The sequence below is a fragment of the Anabrus simplex genome, chromosome 1 (genome assembly GCF_040414725.1).
Source record: "Anabrus simplex isolate iqAnaSimp1 chromosome 1, ASM4041472v1, whole genome shotgun sequence".
Taxonomy (NCBI): Eukaryota; Metazoa; Arthropoda; class Insecta; order Orthoptera; family Tettigoniidae; genus Anabrus; species Anabrus simplex.
This window is the reverse complement of record NC_090265.1, coordinates 339,539,492-339,552,592: the sequence shown is the minus strand read 5'-3', so window position 1 is coordinate 339,552,592 and position 13,101 is coordinate 339,539,492. Positions and strand designations below refer to the sequence as shown.

The 13,101-nt window shown below is 37.6% G+C and overlaps 1 protein-coding gene across 5 annotated transcripts in view; it reads left to right on the top strand.

Annotated features, from left to right (window-relative positions):
- The window catches only part of LOC136856766 (probable phospholipid-transporting ATPase IIB), a 407,253-nt gene that overhangs the window by 193,411 nt on the left and 200,741 nt on the right, over nt 1-13,101 (top strand). For all 5 annotated transcript variants that reach the window (XM_067134860.2, XM_067134861.2, XM_067134862.2 and 2 more), the window contains one exon: nt 1,558-1,679. In XM_067134860.2, the coding sequence (XP_066990961.2) occupies nt 1,558-1,679 (122 nt within the window). The remainder of the gene's footprint in view (nt 1-1,557; nt 1,680-13,101) is intronic.

Genomic DNA, 13,101 nt, shown 5'->3' with positions numbered 1-13,101 from the left:
GTACTTTAGTTGTGGAATATCGAGAGTTACGCAGAAAAAAATTATCGATAGCTTTTGCTAGCTTTTTGCTCTGAAGTGTATAAATACCGATAATGGAAAATAAAGCACCTTAAAATCTCTCGTAATAACGGGTGACTGAGTGAAAGGGTTCTCATTGTAACCAAAGGCTATTGTACAGTTTAATATAGGAATTTTGAAGGGACCTAAAAACCTGTCGTTACAACGTGGTTCTTGTTATATCCCGTACTTGCTATAACGGACTTCTACTGTATTGGCAGTAGACTGAAATGGGTCTCTAGATCATTTCATGGTCCTCAATCCCCCAGCAAACACTTGAAAATTAGCCCTATTTCACTGAGGAATTAGTTTTGAAGTATTTAGGTCATGTTCCAGTCTGCTGCAATGTTTCATTACATACAGCATTCACCTGCTAGAACCGTAGAACTGCTGCAGGTTTATCTGTCAAATGCTACAATTATTTTCCTCAATATATGCCATGAAAATAAAATCATGCCTGTAATCACATAATTATTAATCCTAATAAATCCATATTATACACCAATAGAAAGCTGAAAGTCTGATCTATATGTAGATGACTGAAATAACAGAAAAATATTGTCATGATTTCTATCGTAAAGTACAATTATAACAATTTTTGAACAATGGAAATTGTTGACATATTGTGCTCTAACAAAAGAATTTCTAATAGATAATTTATTCCTGAAACATAGTATTCTGAAACACCGAAGTACTTTTTTATATATTACCCCCTAGTTCTCCACTTTTCATTTTGAATGCTGAGTAAAACACAGTTTTTTAACAAAACTGATTTTGAGTTTGTTTCACATAATGGGAGCCTCATTATGGGGAGGCAAGTTCTTAGGCCCAGCGTGATAAACAGCAGATAGTACATCTTGACCTGTATTATTACTTTCTTGGGCTTCTCTTTCAGTCCCGTTCATACTTAAGCTTTCACGCTTTCACTGCTTTCTTCAAATATTGACGTAGTGAAATTATTCTCCTTTTACTTTGCTGTCACTTTTGATATTTTCAGGAATAATTTCCTCGTCGCAATTAACACAGTAATCACTGTCACCATCAGTACTGTCATTAAGATCTTCGAAATCAAGTGCTCGATTTCAGAATCGTCTACAAAGCGGACTACCATCTTGATTCTAAGAACCAATGAAAGTACTTTCAATTCTACAGCTAAATAAACTTCTCCAGACCATTGCTTTTTTTTTTTTTTTTTTTTTTTTTTAATACTTTTGAAAGTGAAGATAAAAGTATCAGTATTCAGCTGGTATGTGTATTAATGCCATCTGGTATCCAGTTATAAACCTACGGAGGAAGAAAGACACCGTCTCTCAGTAAGACGATCGCACTTGACGAAACAGTGGAAGACGGTCCGCAGTTCTAGGGTTAAGAAAAGTTTTGAAATATGACACAATTAATTTGGTTTGATAGCCATCCTAATCTATGAAGATTTCTTTCTTTGTAGAAATAATGTATGTATTTTAATAAATCCATCTATTAATACCTATATATATTTTGCAGGTACTGTTTTGTGCTGTCATTGGCCTGGCTTTGGTTATGATGTGTCTCAAAGGATTTGGTGGACCTTGGTACCGTTATATGTTCAGGTTCATCTTATTGTTCTCATACATCATACCTATTAGGTAAGGAATAACTCATAGCCTTTATTTATTATTTTAATATTATTTACTGTATTCATGTCATTTTAGATAACCATCCTTGGAGGTATAGTTCTTTTAGCTGGGTCGTACACTTACTCGTACACTTCCTTTGTATGCTGCAAGTAGAAAGTCAGCCTGTCACATTAATGCATATATATGGCAGTAATAGTTCGTTACTTGCATTGACCTGTCTCAGTCATCCTTGGCTTTGGCAATATGAAAATGACTGAGGTATGAACAATGTTAGTAATAACATTCCTTATGCAGCTGGTCCCTGTTACATACCTGCCAACTTTCCCGATTTAGGCAGTTTTTCCCGTCTCCGGATTATTCTATTATTTCTCCCGATTTTAGCTTATTTCTTGGTTAACTTCAAACATTTGTTTCCACATCCCACCATTTCAGCTTTTTTACGTGAGTGGCCAGAAGTTCTTCGCTCATTGGCCGCTTTCAAATGAAATATCTACGTTTATTAATGCGAGAAGTATGTGCGATGTTTATTGAAACCTGTATATCGTGACGCGTATATCGATCATCAGTCTCGTTCTCGCGTGCTATGTTCGTGTTCGTTCACATCAGTCTAGTCGATTCTAGAGACTAGTCGTTAGATATGGAGTCTTTTTTAGTAATTTAGTGATAGAATTTCAATGATAACAACTAGTGACTTTTCTAGAGATTTTAGGAGCCATTTGGAGACAATTCTGACAAATTTTAATTTATCTCAATATAAATAAAATAAGAGTGTCCTGTACATTGCTCAGAATTGATAAAAAATTATATTTCTGTACCGGTCGTAACGACAGTGACAAGGAGGAATGCACGTTTTAATTTTCCGTAATGTCATTCTGTATGTATGTATGTATGTATGTACATATGAATGTACGTATGTGCATCACGAGAAAACAGCTGAAGAGAATTTAATGAAAATCAGTATATAAAGCCGGGCAATAAGTCGCTACAATCTAGGTCATACATAATAGTGTTCACGCTGAGTGAAATGGTAGTTTAGGGAAGGCCTAAAATTTAATTTTCACATATTTGTGTTATTACTAGCTGATGTACCCATGCTACGCTACGGGATTCTCAGAAAGACTTTCCTAACTGGAGTCAACATAGGTCATTACAAAAACGTCAGTAGGAATGTAGCAATTAAAAGCAATGTTTTCATATAAAATATCCGATCAAATGAAAAACTGCACATTTTCTCACTTTTAATGAACAGTACTATGGTGCCAATCTAACAGTCCAAAGTTTCAGAGCTGGAATGACCAGGCTGCAGACAGCCGTGAACACTCCTCTGCCATTATTCCGTTAAATATTCACACTTCTCGTTACAATCAGTGCCTCAGGGTAGGGATTGAACAGCTCGAATGCTATGATGAACCAGTGTGTTGTGTACCATTAGTATCGGAAAATTTATGAAACAGAGGAATGGCATGCTAAAGAAGAAAGTTACCTAACTCCCCAGCTTCTTCCTGCCAATATTTAGGTAGACTGTTACACTCGGTACGACCGGGCGAGTTGGCCGTGTGGTTAGGGGCGCGCAGCTGTGAGCTTGCATCCGAGAGATAGTGGATTCGAACCCCACTGTCGGCAGCCCTGAAGATGTTATTCCGTGGTTTCCCATTTTCACACCAGCCAAATACTGGGGCTATACCTTAATTAAGGCCAAGGCCGCTTCCTTTGCACTCATACCCCTTTCCTATCCCATCATCCCCATATGACGTAACTGTGTCGGTGCGACGTAAGGCAAATTTTAAAAAAATACTCAGTATGCAGCAGTAATCCTATCTATCGGAGATGAGTGGCAACAGAAGACAAAGCATATCACAACAAACATTGGTCAATGTAATGTTATTGTTGATCAATTTTATGAGCTTACTATATCGTAGGCCTTCACATTTAGTTTTCTTTAGACTGTGATATTAGGGCGCCTTATGAAATTATTCATAATGTAGACTGTAGTTCCTTATTCTCCGACTTGACATACCGATTTTCATTAAATCCTGTTTACCCATTTTCTCGTGACTCGGTGCTGATAAGGACTTAGTAACAAAAATCCAAATTCATGAATATCTCTGATCATAGCTGGTATTGTAACAATGTATAAGACATAGATGATGGGAAATATAATACTATATTATTATTATTATTATTATTATTATTATTATTATTATTATTAGGTTCGTTACAACCCCTGAGGATCACAAGTGACTTGTTCGGTAGTCTTCTTTCTTCCCAATACCTCTTCATTCTCTCACTACTCCTCTTTCTCTCGGCTTCTGTGATCTTAATCTGGATCCTGGTGTCTGTCCATCTGTGACCTTCCACAAGCTTTTTGTATTTGGACCTATCCTGTACTGTCATTAGTGGATATTTTTCTTTTATGCCAATAGTCTCCCAATCTTCTCTGACTTCCTTCATCCACTTATTTCCAGTTAAACAGGTTGCATTCCATATCTTCTTTGTCGGCCTACTGTCATCCATCCTCATGAGATGTCCAACAAATCCTAACCTTCTCTTTCTTATCACACTCGAGATTGGTTCTATACTAGCATATAGTTCCTGCCTTGATCTCTGTACCCAGATTTCACCTTGCTTTTTGGTGCCCCATATATGTCTCATAATTTTTCTTTCCTCCTTCTCCAATTGTATGCAAGCTCTCTTGCCCAATGTCAGCGTTTCAGTTGCATGTAATGCAGCATTCCTGATGGTTATCATGTAGTGTCGCAGTTTGGCGTTCCTCGAGAGGTTCTTCTTTCCATATGTAGTCATGGCTGCATATCGTAGTTTCAGCAGCAGTTGAGCTCTGTCTGTGGTACTTTTGTTGCTTTGTACTTTACCCGTGATGTTCTCACCTAGGTACCGGAAGCTGTCGACTCTCTCTACCACTTGGCCTTTTATATTCCAATCGATCTTCGTATTCAGTTCCTTCGTCTTTTTCAGACCAACCTTTGCTGCAGTCTCTGCTAGATTTGCTAGTGCCAACTTTGCGTCTTCTTCCTTCTCATGTAACAACACCGTATCATCTGCGAAGGCAAGGCAATCCACTATGACATTGTTTTTGATCTTATATCCAATCTGTACATCTTCAATTCCTATGGTTCTATTCAACTGTCTCCACTGCTTCACCACTTCATCCAAAACTAGGTTAAATAATATTGGCGACAGACCATCCCCTTGTCGGACTCCTGTCTTAATTTCAAAGCTGTCTGACAACATACTCCGGTATCTTACTCTAGCAGTTGTATCCTTCAACGTTTCCCCCACCAATCCATGTGTCGTAGAATCCAATCCTCTGTCGCGTAGGATGTTTAGTAGTGTGTTCCCGTCTATTGAATCATAGGCTTTTGCAAAGTCTACAAATGTAACTATTGTGTCTTTTCCTTTCCTGTGTCTGTGTTCTATGTTTCTCTTGAGTCCAAAGATCTGTTCTACGCAGTTTCTCCCTTTCCGGAAACCACCGTGGTATTCTCCTATGGTCGATTCAAGCTGTGCTTCCACTCTGTTCAGCAATAATCTCGAGAGTATCTTGTACCCAATATTTAGCAGTGAGATACCTCTGTAGTTATCCAGTATTCTTTTGTCTCCTTTCTTATGTACTGGTATAATTATGGCTTCTTTCCAGTCGCTAGGTATCTTCTTCTTCTCTTTTTTTTTTTTTTTTTGCTAGGGGCTTTATGTCGCACCGACACAGATAGGTCTTATGGCGACGATGGGATAGGAAAGGCCTAGGAGTTGGAAGGAAGCGGCCGTGGCCTTAATTAAGGTACAGCCCCAGCATTTGCCTGGTGTGAAAATGGGAAACCACGGAAAACCATCTTCAGGGCTGCCGATAGTGGGATTCGAACCTACTATCTCCCGGATGCAAGCTCACAGCCGCGCGCCTCTACGCGCGCGGCCAACTCGCCCGGTTCTTCTTATTTATCCAGATGTCCATTATTCTGTACATGCTTTCTTCCATTGCAGGACCACCCCATTTGATCTCCTCGGCGCATACACCATCATTACCTGCCCCTTTGTTGTTCTTGAGATCCTTGATTGCCTTCACAACTTCTGTTCTGGTGGGTGCTCGTCCTTGGTTGATGTCTCTGCTATACTGTAGAGTAATACTCCCTGTGGGTGCTTCTGTGTTCAGTAGATCTTTGAAATATCTTGCCATTTCCTTGCATACATCTTTTTCTCCTATTTTCAGCTCGCCATCTTGTCCTTTCACAAAAGGTTCTCTCGCCTCATAACCCTTTATCCTGTTCTTCATCTCCTTAAAGAAGGATCGTGATTTGTTTTTCTTAAACGCATGATCGGCGTCTTCCAGCCTCTCATTCCACCTTTTCCTTCTGGCATTCCTGATCGTCTTGGCAGCCATCTTTCTTGCTGTCTCGAAAGTTGACAGGTCCTCTTCCTTCTTGGTAGTCTGCCACCTTACCCACATCTTCCTCCTGTACTCTAGCACCTCTTCACATTCTTCTGTCCACCACTCATGCTTCCTTCTCTTGATATTAGTGGTCAATCGTTTGGATACTTCTCTAACCTTATCCTTTAAGTTTTCCCATTTACTCTCCACTGTCAGGTTCTTCATGTACTGATCTTGGTTTTTGTTCAGCAGTTCTCTGTCGATCTGGTGTGAGTTTGTGTTCGTGTTTCTCCTAGTTCTGTTTGGTATCCATCTACTGTACATTTGATTTCAGTAAGATAGTGGTCAGACTCCATTCTGCTGTTTTTCCTGACTTTGGTGTTCATGATCTCTGCATGGTTTTTGTCTCGGATCGCTACGTGGTCTATCTGCCTTTCACCAATTCTATTGCCCGGACTTACCCAGGTTGTCTTTTTACTCACCTTGGCTTTGTAGTGTGTGGTCATGATTCTCATCTTGTGTCTTTTGCACAAGTTCGCAAGCCTTTCTCCATTCTTATTTGTTCTCTTGTGTGCAGGGTAATCCCCTACAGGGCCTTTGAATCTCCTTTCAGTGCCTAGCTGCGCGTTGAAATCCCCCAGCAAGATCGTGACACCTCTCTTGTTTGCTTCCGTTACTACCTTATCCAGTGTGTTCCAGAAGTTCTCTGTCCCTGCCTTGTCTGTTTTGTTCTTATCATTTGTGGGGGCATGTGCATTGACAAGTGTATAAGTTTTATTGCCAATTTTCATCATCAAGTATGACAGTCTCTCATTCACACCCTTCCAGTCAATGACATTACTCAAGAAGCTTCGGTCTACTATAAACGCCGTACCAAACATAAACGGCTGTTGCTTCATCTTGATACCCGGTTTTCCCTTCAAAATTACATATCCTTCTGATTCCACCGTATCTTCATCTCTGAACCTCGTTTCCTGTAGAGCCAGTATGCCGATTCCATGTTCTCTCATTGCATCTAGGACTTGTTTCAGTTTCCCCACTCTGATCATGGTCTGTATGTTGACGGTTTCTAATTTAAAAGTTCTCTTGGGTCTGATCTTTTGTGACCAGCTTATTGAGGATGTTGAGGTATTGGGGAGCTCCAACTCTCCCTCCGCACGTGATACAGGTTCCCCAGAATCCGACAACCTGCTTGCGTCGACTGAGGTCGACAGGGGATTAACCCCCTGTGGTAATGTAGCGATTATCATGTGCTCCATGGTTACTTAACAAGCCGAAGTATTAAGCTGGGCTACCGCAATATCGGTAGCGTTGTTACAACTGAAGTAATGAGCCCCAGAGGGGATTTTATACCTTCTGCCAGGATAATGTTCACCCTAGTTGGTCAGGGCTGGGAGTAGGCATTTCCTCCATACCCCACGAATAGCTATTGTTTTCCCGCCAATACCCGGATGGCTGATTGCAGTGGCTTCCCACTGGGCGATGGGGGTCGCCACATCCCTACGCCAATATATAATACTATATAACTTTAGTTATGTAGTATTTATCGATACGACCACTAATAACATAATTATTTGGGAATTAAATTTTAGGCCTTCCCCTAAGCTACCATTTCACTCAGTGTGAGTAAAATTATTTATGGCCTTGATTATAGCGACTTATTCCCCGACTTTGTATACTGATTTTCATTAAGATACAACCACTAATAACATAAATATTTGAGAATTAAATTTTAAGCCTTCCCCTAAACTACCATTTCAGTCAGTGTGAATAAAATTATTTATGGTGTATATTGTAGCGACTTATTCCCCGACTTTGCATACCGATTTTCATTAAATTCTCTTCAGCTGTTTTCTTGTGATGTATGTACTTACAGACAGACAGACAGAAATTACGGAAAAGTAAAAAGTGCATTTCCTTTTTACTGTGGGCATGACTGATACAGAAATACCATCCTTTTTTAAATTCTGAGCAATGTACAGACAAAACTGTTATTTTATATATATAGATTGGCCCTATCCATAAATACTACATAATTAAAGTTATATATTATTAAATTTCCTGTCATTTGTCTTATTATACATTTTTACCGTACCGGCTATGATAATAGAGATTATTCATGAACTTGGATTTTTGTTGCTAAGTCCATATCAGCGCCGAGGTATGAGAAAATGGTTCTAATTCAAACATTCCTAGGTCGCCCCTTTGAGTCGCCTCTTACGACAGGCAGGGGATACCGTGAGTGTATTCTTTGCCGACGTCCCCCACCCACAGGGGGTGTGTGTTTGGTCCGCGAGAGCTATTTTATTTTGCTCAAGTCTGCCGACAAGCCGGTAGCACCCCCTCTATCCGCCACATGGTAGTATTACCTCCCCCCTGCTACGCCAACGTAGCAGGTTCATGGTTATTCTATTTAAGTGTGTACACTGCTCATTCCAATCACTGCCTCATAGTAGGGATCGAATAGCTGAAATACTATGATGATTCAGTGTATTATGTACCAGTAGTACCAGAAAATTTATGAACCAGAGGAATGCCTTGCTAAAGAAGAGAGAGATCTAACTCCCCATCTACTTCCCGCCAATATTCAGGCAGACTGTTATACTCGGTGCGCAGCAGTAATCCCATCTATCAGAGATAAATGGAAGCCGAATACACAAAGCACATCACAACAAACAATGGTCAATGTAATGTTATTGTTGATCAATTTTATGAGCTGTCTATATTGCAGGCCTTCACATTTAGTTTTCTTCTGACTCTGTGATATTAGAGCATCTAATATAAAGCGAGTCCTCCTATGTACCACTATGTTAGGTAAACAATAGATTTTTTTATGTCGCACCGACACAGATAGGTCTTCTGGTGGCGATGGGAGAGGAAAGGCCTAGGAATGGGAAGGAAGTGGCCGTAGCCGTAATTAAGGTACAGCCCCAGCATTTGCCTGGTGTGAAAATAGGAAACCACGGAAACCCATCTACAGGGCTGCTGACATGGGGGTTTGAACCCATTATCTCCCGGATGCGAGCTCACAGCTGCGCGGCCCTAACCGCATGGCCAACTCGCCTGGTGATTTGTGATTAGTAGCGACAGTGTGTGAATCAGAGTGAGTTTTACAGTAGAGTAAAATAATATATTATTATTGGTCCACCTTTTCAATACAAAATGAAAATTACATAGGGACTAGTTTCGACCTAGTAATAGGTCATCATCAGCCTGAAGTAAGTCAAAGATTGAAGAAAACATAAACAATGTAAACACAAGTACAGTCTCTTTAAAGGTACATACCAAGTGGGAAGTTGAGTAGAGATATATTAAAAATAATAACTCATCCAAATTGACGAAGCACTGAGCGGAATTTATGTAAAGTTCGGTGCGCCGTATATTATAAAAGACCACTGTGCACTAAATGATGCAATAAAGAAGAATAGTAGGTTGAATGCTGGCTTCTTCTTAGCTGTTGTATAATCGAAGAAGATTACGTCGTGTTTTATAAGGTATTGATAGACGTCAAAATACATGGATGTTGGAAGGCTCTTCAGTTTTTTTGAACATGGCAATAGTTGCGTGTGGAGGCTTAGGAAACCAGAGAAGCGTTATATTATGTTAAAAAATAGAGATCCTTAAAAAAGTCCCCGTGCGTTGTATAAATTGTGGAAATGGAAATTGAAAAAACTTGGTTCTTAAGCGATAATGTTGTTCATTCAGAGATCGATTGAAAATAAAGAATCGTAACATAGTCTTCTCAAGATGTTCATAAACCAGAATTAATAGACGATGCGAAGTATGATGCTAGGAGAAAGCTCTTCTGCTTCTGGAATCTTGAAGGACGATGGATGTTTCACGAGGTGGAGCAACATATATGGAGTTAAATAAAGGTGGAAATAAATTCGCAGTTCAATGCGGACCATAAATTTGATTCTGAATAAAAGACAGTAAGATTTTTTTTTTTTATGTCAAAAGGAAAACTCAAGCGTGATGTGATGAGCTGAAGAGAGAAACGGAGGTAGGAAAGGATCAAAGGAAATTTTGAGGAGGTGAGGGAAGAAAAATGAAGGCAGGAGAAGAATATATATTTTTTTTTTTTTAATTTATTTATTTATTTATTTTTTTAGCTGAAGAGAGAAACGGAGGTAGGTAAGGATCAAAGGAAATTTTTTTATTTATTTTTTTTTTTTTTATTTTTTTTTTTTTTTTTTTAGCTGAAGAGTGAAACGGAGGTAGGTAAGGATCAACGGAATTTTTTATATCTGAAGAGAGAAACGAAGGTAGGTAAGGATCAAAGGATTTTTTTATTTAGCTGAAGAGAGAAACGAAGGTAGGTAAGGATCAAAGGATTTTTTTTTTTTTTTTTTTGAGGTGAAGGAAGGAAAATAAAGGTCTGAGATTTTTTTTAAATTTTTTTTATTTATTTATTTATTTATTTTTTTTTTTTTTTTTTGGAGGTGAAGGAAGGAAAATAAAGGTCTGCGTTTTTTTTTTTTTTTTTTTTTTAAGGTGGGGCTGAGGGATGTGGGAATATGGAAGAATGATTACGAAAAGTGCTAAAAACAGAATGAACAATCGGACCTTTAATATTAGATTTTGATTGTCTGAAAAGTTGAATAAGCAGGTCAAAAAGAATGTTTGATTTTTCGGAAATGTCATTGAGATTGAAATTGGGATTGAAATATTGGTCTAAATTTATAAAGCAATTCTCTGTTATGTTAAGGAGGGGTCCTTTATTCATAATTTTGAGAATTGTCATATCTTGTTTAATGTCAGTAAATTTATGATTACAATCATTCATGTGCTGACCAACTGCAGAAAATTTATTGTGTTTTTGGGCATTGACATGTTCAAGGTATCGTATTTTAAAGTTTCTTCCTGTTTGTCCGATATAAGAAGAATTGCAGCTGTTGCATTTGAACCTATATACACCAGATTTTGAAAAAGGGTCAGTTCTATTAATAGATGATGAGTTGTGTAAGACATTAGCGTTATTATTGTTGGTTTTGAAGGAGATTTTAACATCATGTTTTTTAAAAACGTTAGTGACCTTGTAAATATCTTTATTGAACGTGAAGGTAGAAAATGAAGAAATTTTTGGTTTTTCTTTTTTCAGAGTGGTTAAAGGACGATGTTTGTATTTATTGATAATACTTTCAATGAAAGAACTATTGTAACCATTGAGTTTTGCGATCATACGGATATTGTTCAATTCTTTTTTAAGATCACATTCTGACATTGGGACCGTATAGGCTCGATGAACCATACTATTATAAGCAGCTCTTTTATGGATTTGTGGATGATAGGAAACTTGATGAATAGTGGAAGATGTTTGGGTAGGCTTTCTGAAGATGTTGAATTTTAAGGAATATAGATGCCTAATGATGGTTAAGTCTAAAAAATGTATTCTTTGTTCAGATTCAGATTCGAGCGTAAATTTTATGTGTGGGTCGATATTATTAAGGCTGATAAGAGTAGAAGCTGCGTCTGTTGTGCTTTCATCTAGAATTACCAAAGTATCATCAACATATCTAGCCCAAAAAAGAATATTAATGAAGTTATTATTATTATCAATTTTAGTATGTTCTAAAAAATCTAAGTAGATTTCAGCTAGGATGCCCGAAGCCGGCGATCCCATGGCTAAACCTTCCTGCTGGTAGATAATACCGTCGAAAGTTAAATAGTTATTGTTTAAAACCAATTTCAGGATAGACATAAAGTCTTGTATTTCTAAAGCACTTAGGTGACTGTATTTGCCTAAATTGTTTTCAATTATAGGGTATAATTTAGAGGTTTGAATACTAGGATACATATTAACAACGTCAAAAGAGTGAAGGGAATGGTTAGGTTGGATATGAAAGTTATTAAGATTTTCGATCAATTCTGTAGTATTTTTAATAGATTTTTTAGACAAAAAATGATAATATCTTCTTAGAAACTTTTGAATGAATTGAGAAGCATTATAAAGAGGACTTGGTCTGTAATTGATGATCGGGCGGATAGGGATGCCGGGTTTGTGTATCTTAGGAAGGGCTTTAGCGGTTGGAAGACTTGGATTCATGCTAATAAATTTAGTTTTTTCTTGTTCAGTTAAAAGGAATGAAGTATTTTTAAGAGTTTGTTTAAGAAGGCGTTGGATTTTTTGAGTAGGGTCTTTTTTAACAACAGTGAACGAACTATCAGAAAAGAATTCTTTAGTCTTATTAATATAATTGTTTCTTTCCATTATAACAGTGGTATTGCCTTTATCGGCCTTAGTGACAATAAGATTATTATCAGAAATCTTCTTTTTGAGAGCGCGTAATCGCTTTTGATCAATGAATGATTCTTTAATGTCGCTAGGGATGTTGGAGTTCGTACTTGAGTTAAGAATGTCGTGAATTTTACGTTTAACTTCGAACCTAACTTCATCCTGTTTTTCGAGAGGTAATTTACTGATGGCTAGTTCAGATTCTAAGATCATAGTAGTAGAGCTGTCAAGTTTATTAAGATTAGGCCAATTATGATTAGGACCTTTGGCTAAAATTGAATTATCGTCATCATTCAGAGGAACATTGGATAAATTAATAATTGGTGGATGAAATTGAATCGTTGTGCTAGAGGAATTTCTATTATTAGTAGCAAGGGTGTTATTAGATTTAGAACCTTTTAGTATACTAAGTTTCTTATCTAAGGTTTTCTGTTTCTTAGCTAATATGTTGAAAAGTCTATTATCAATTAGAGATTGAAATAAATTCCATTGAACACTTGAAAGTGAATTTGCAGCTACGAGGTGAGTTTCATATAATCTATGATTTAAGAAAGATTTTTTCTTGTATAGGAATTTAATTTCTTCTTTTAGCCAAATTTTGTTCGTTTTAATTTGGGTCTTAGCAATGTGAGGCGAAGGTCGAAATCTTTTTAAGTTGCCTTTGAGAAAATTAGGTGTCAAATTATGCGTAATACATTGTTTAAGAAACTCGATATCCTTGCCTAATTTGGCTATTTTAACTTTTAAACCTAAGTATAAATAGGCTTTACGTTTTGCCTGGTTGGCTAAGTAATTAAAAGAAATAAGTTTCATAA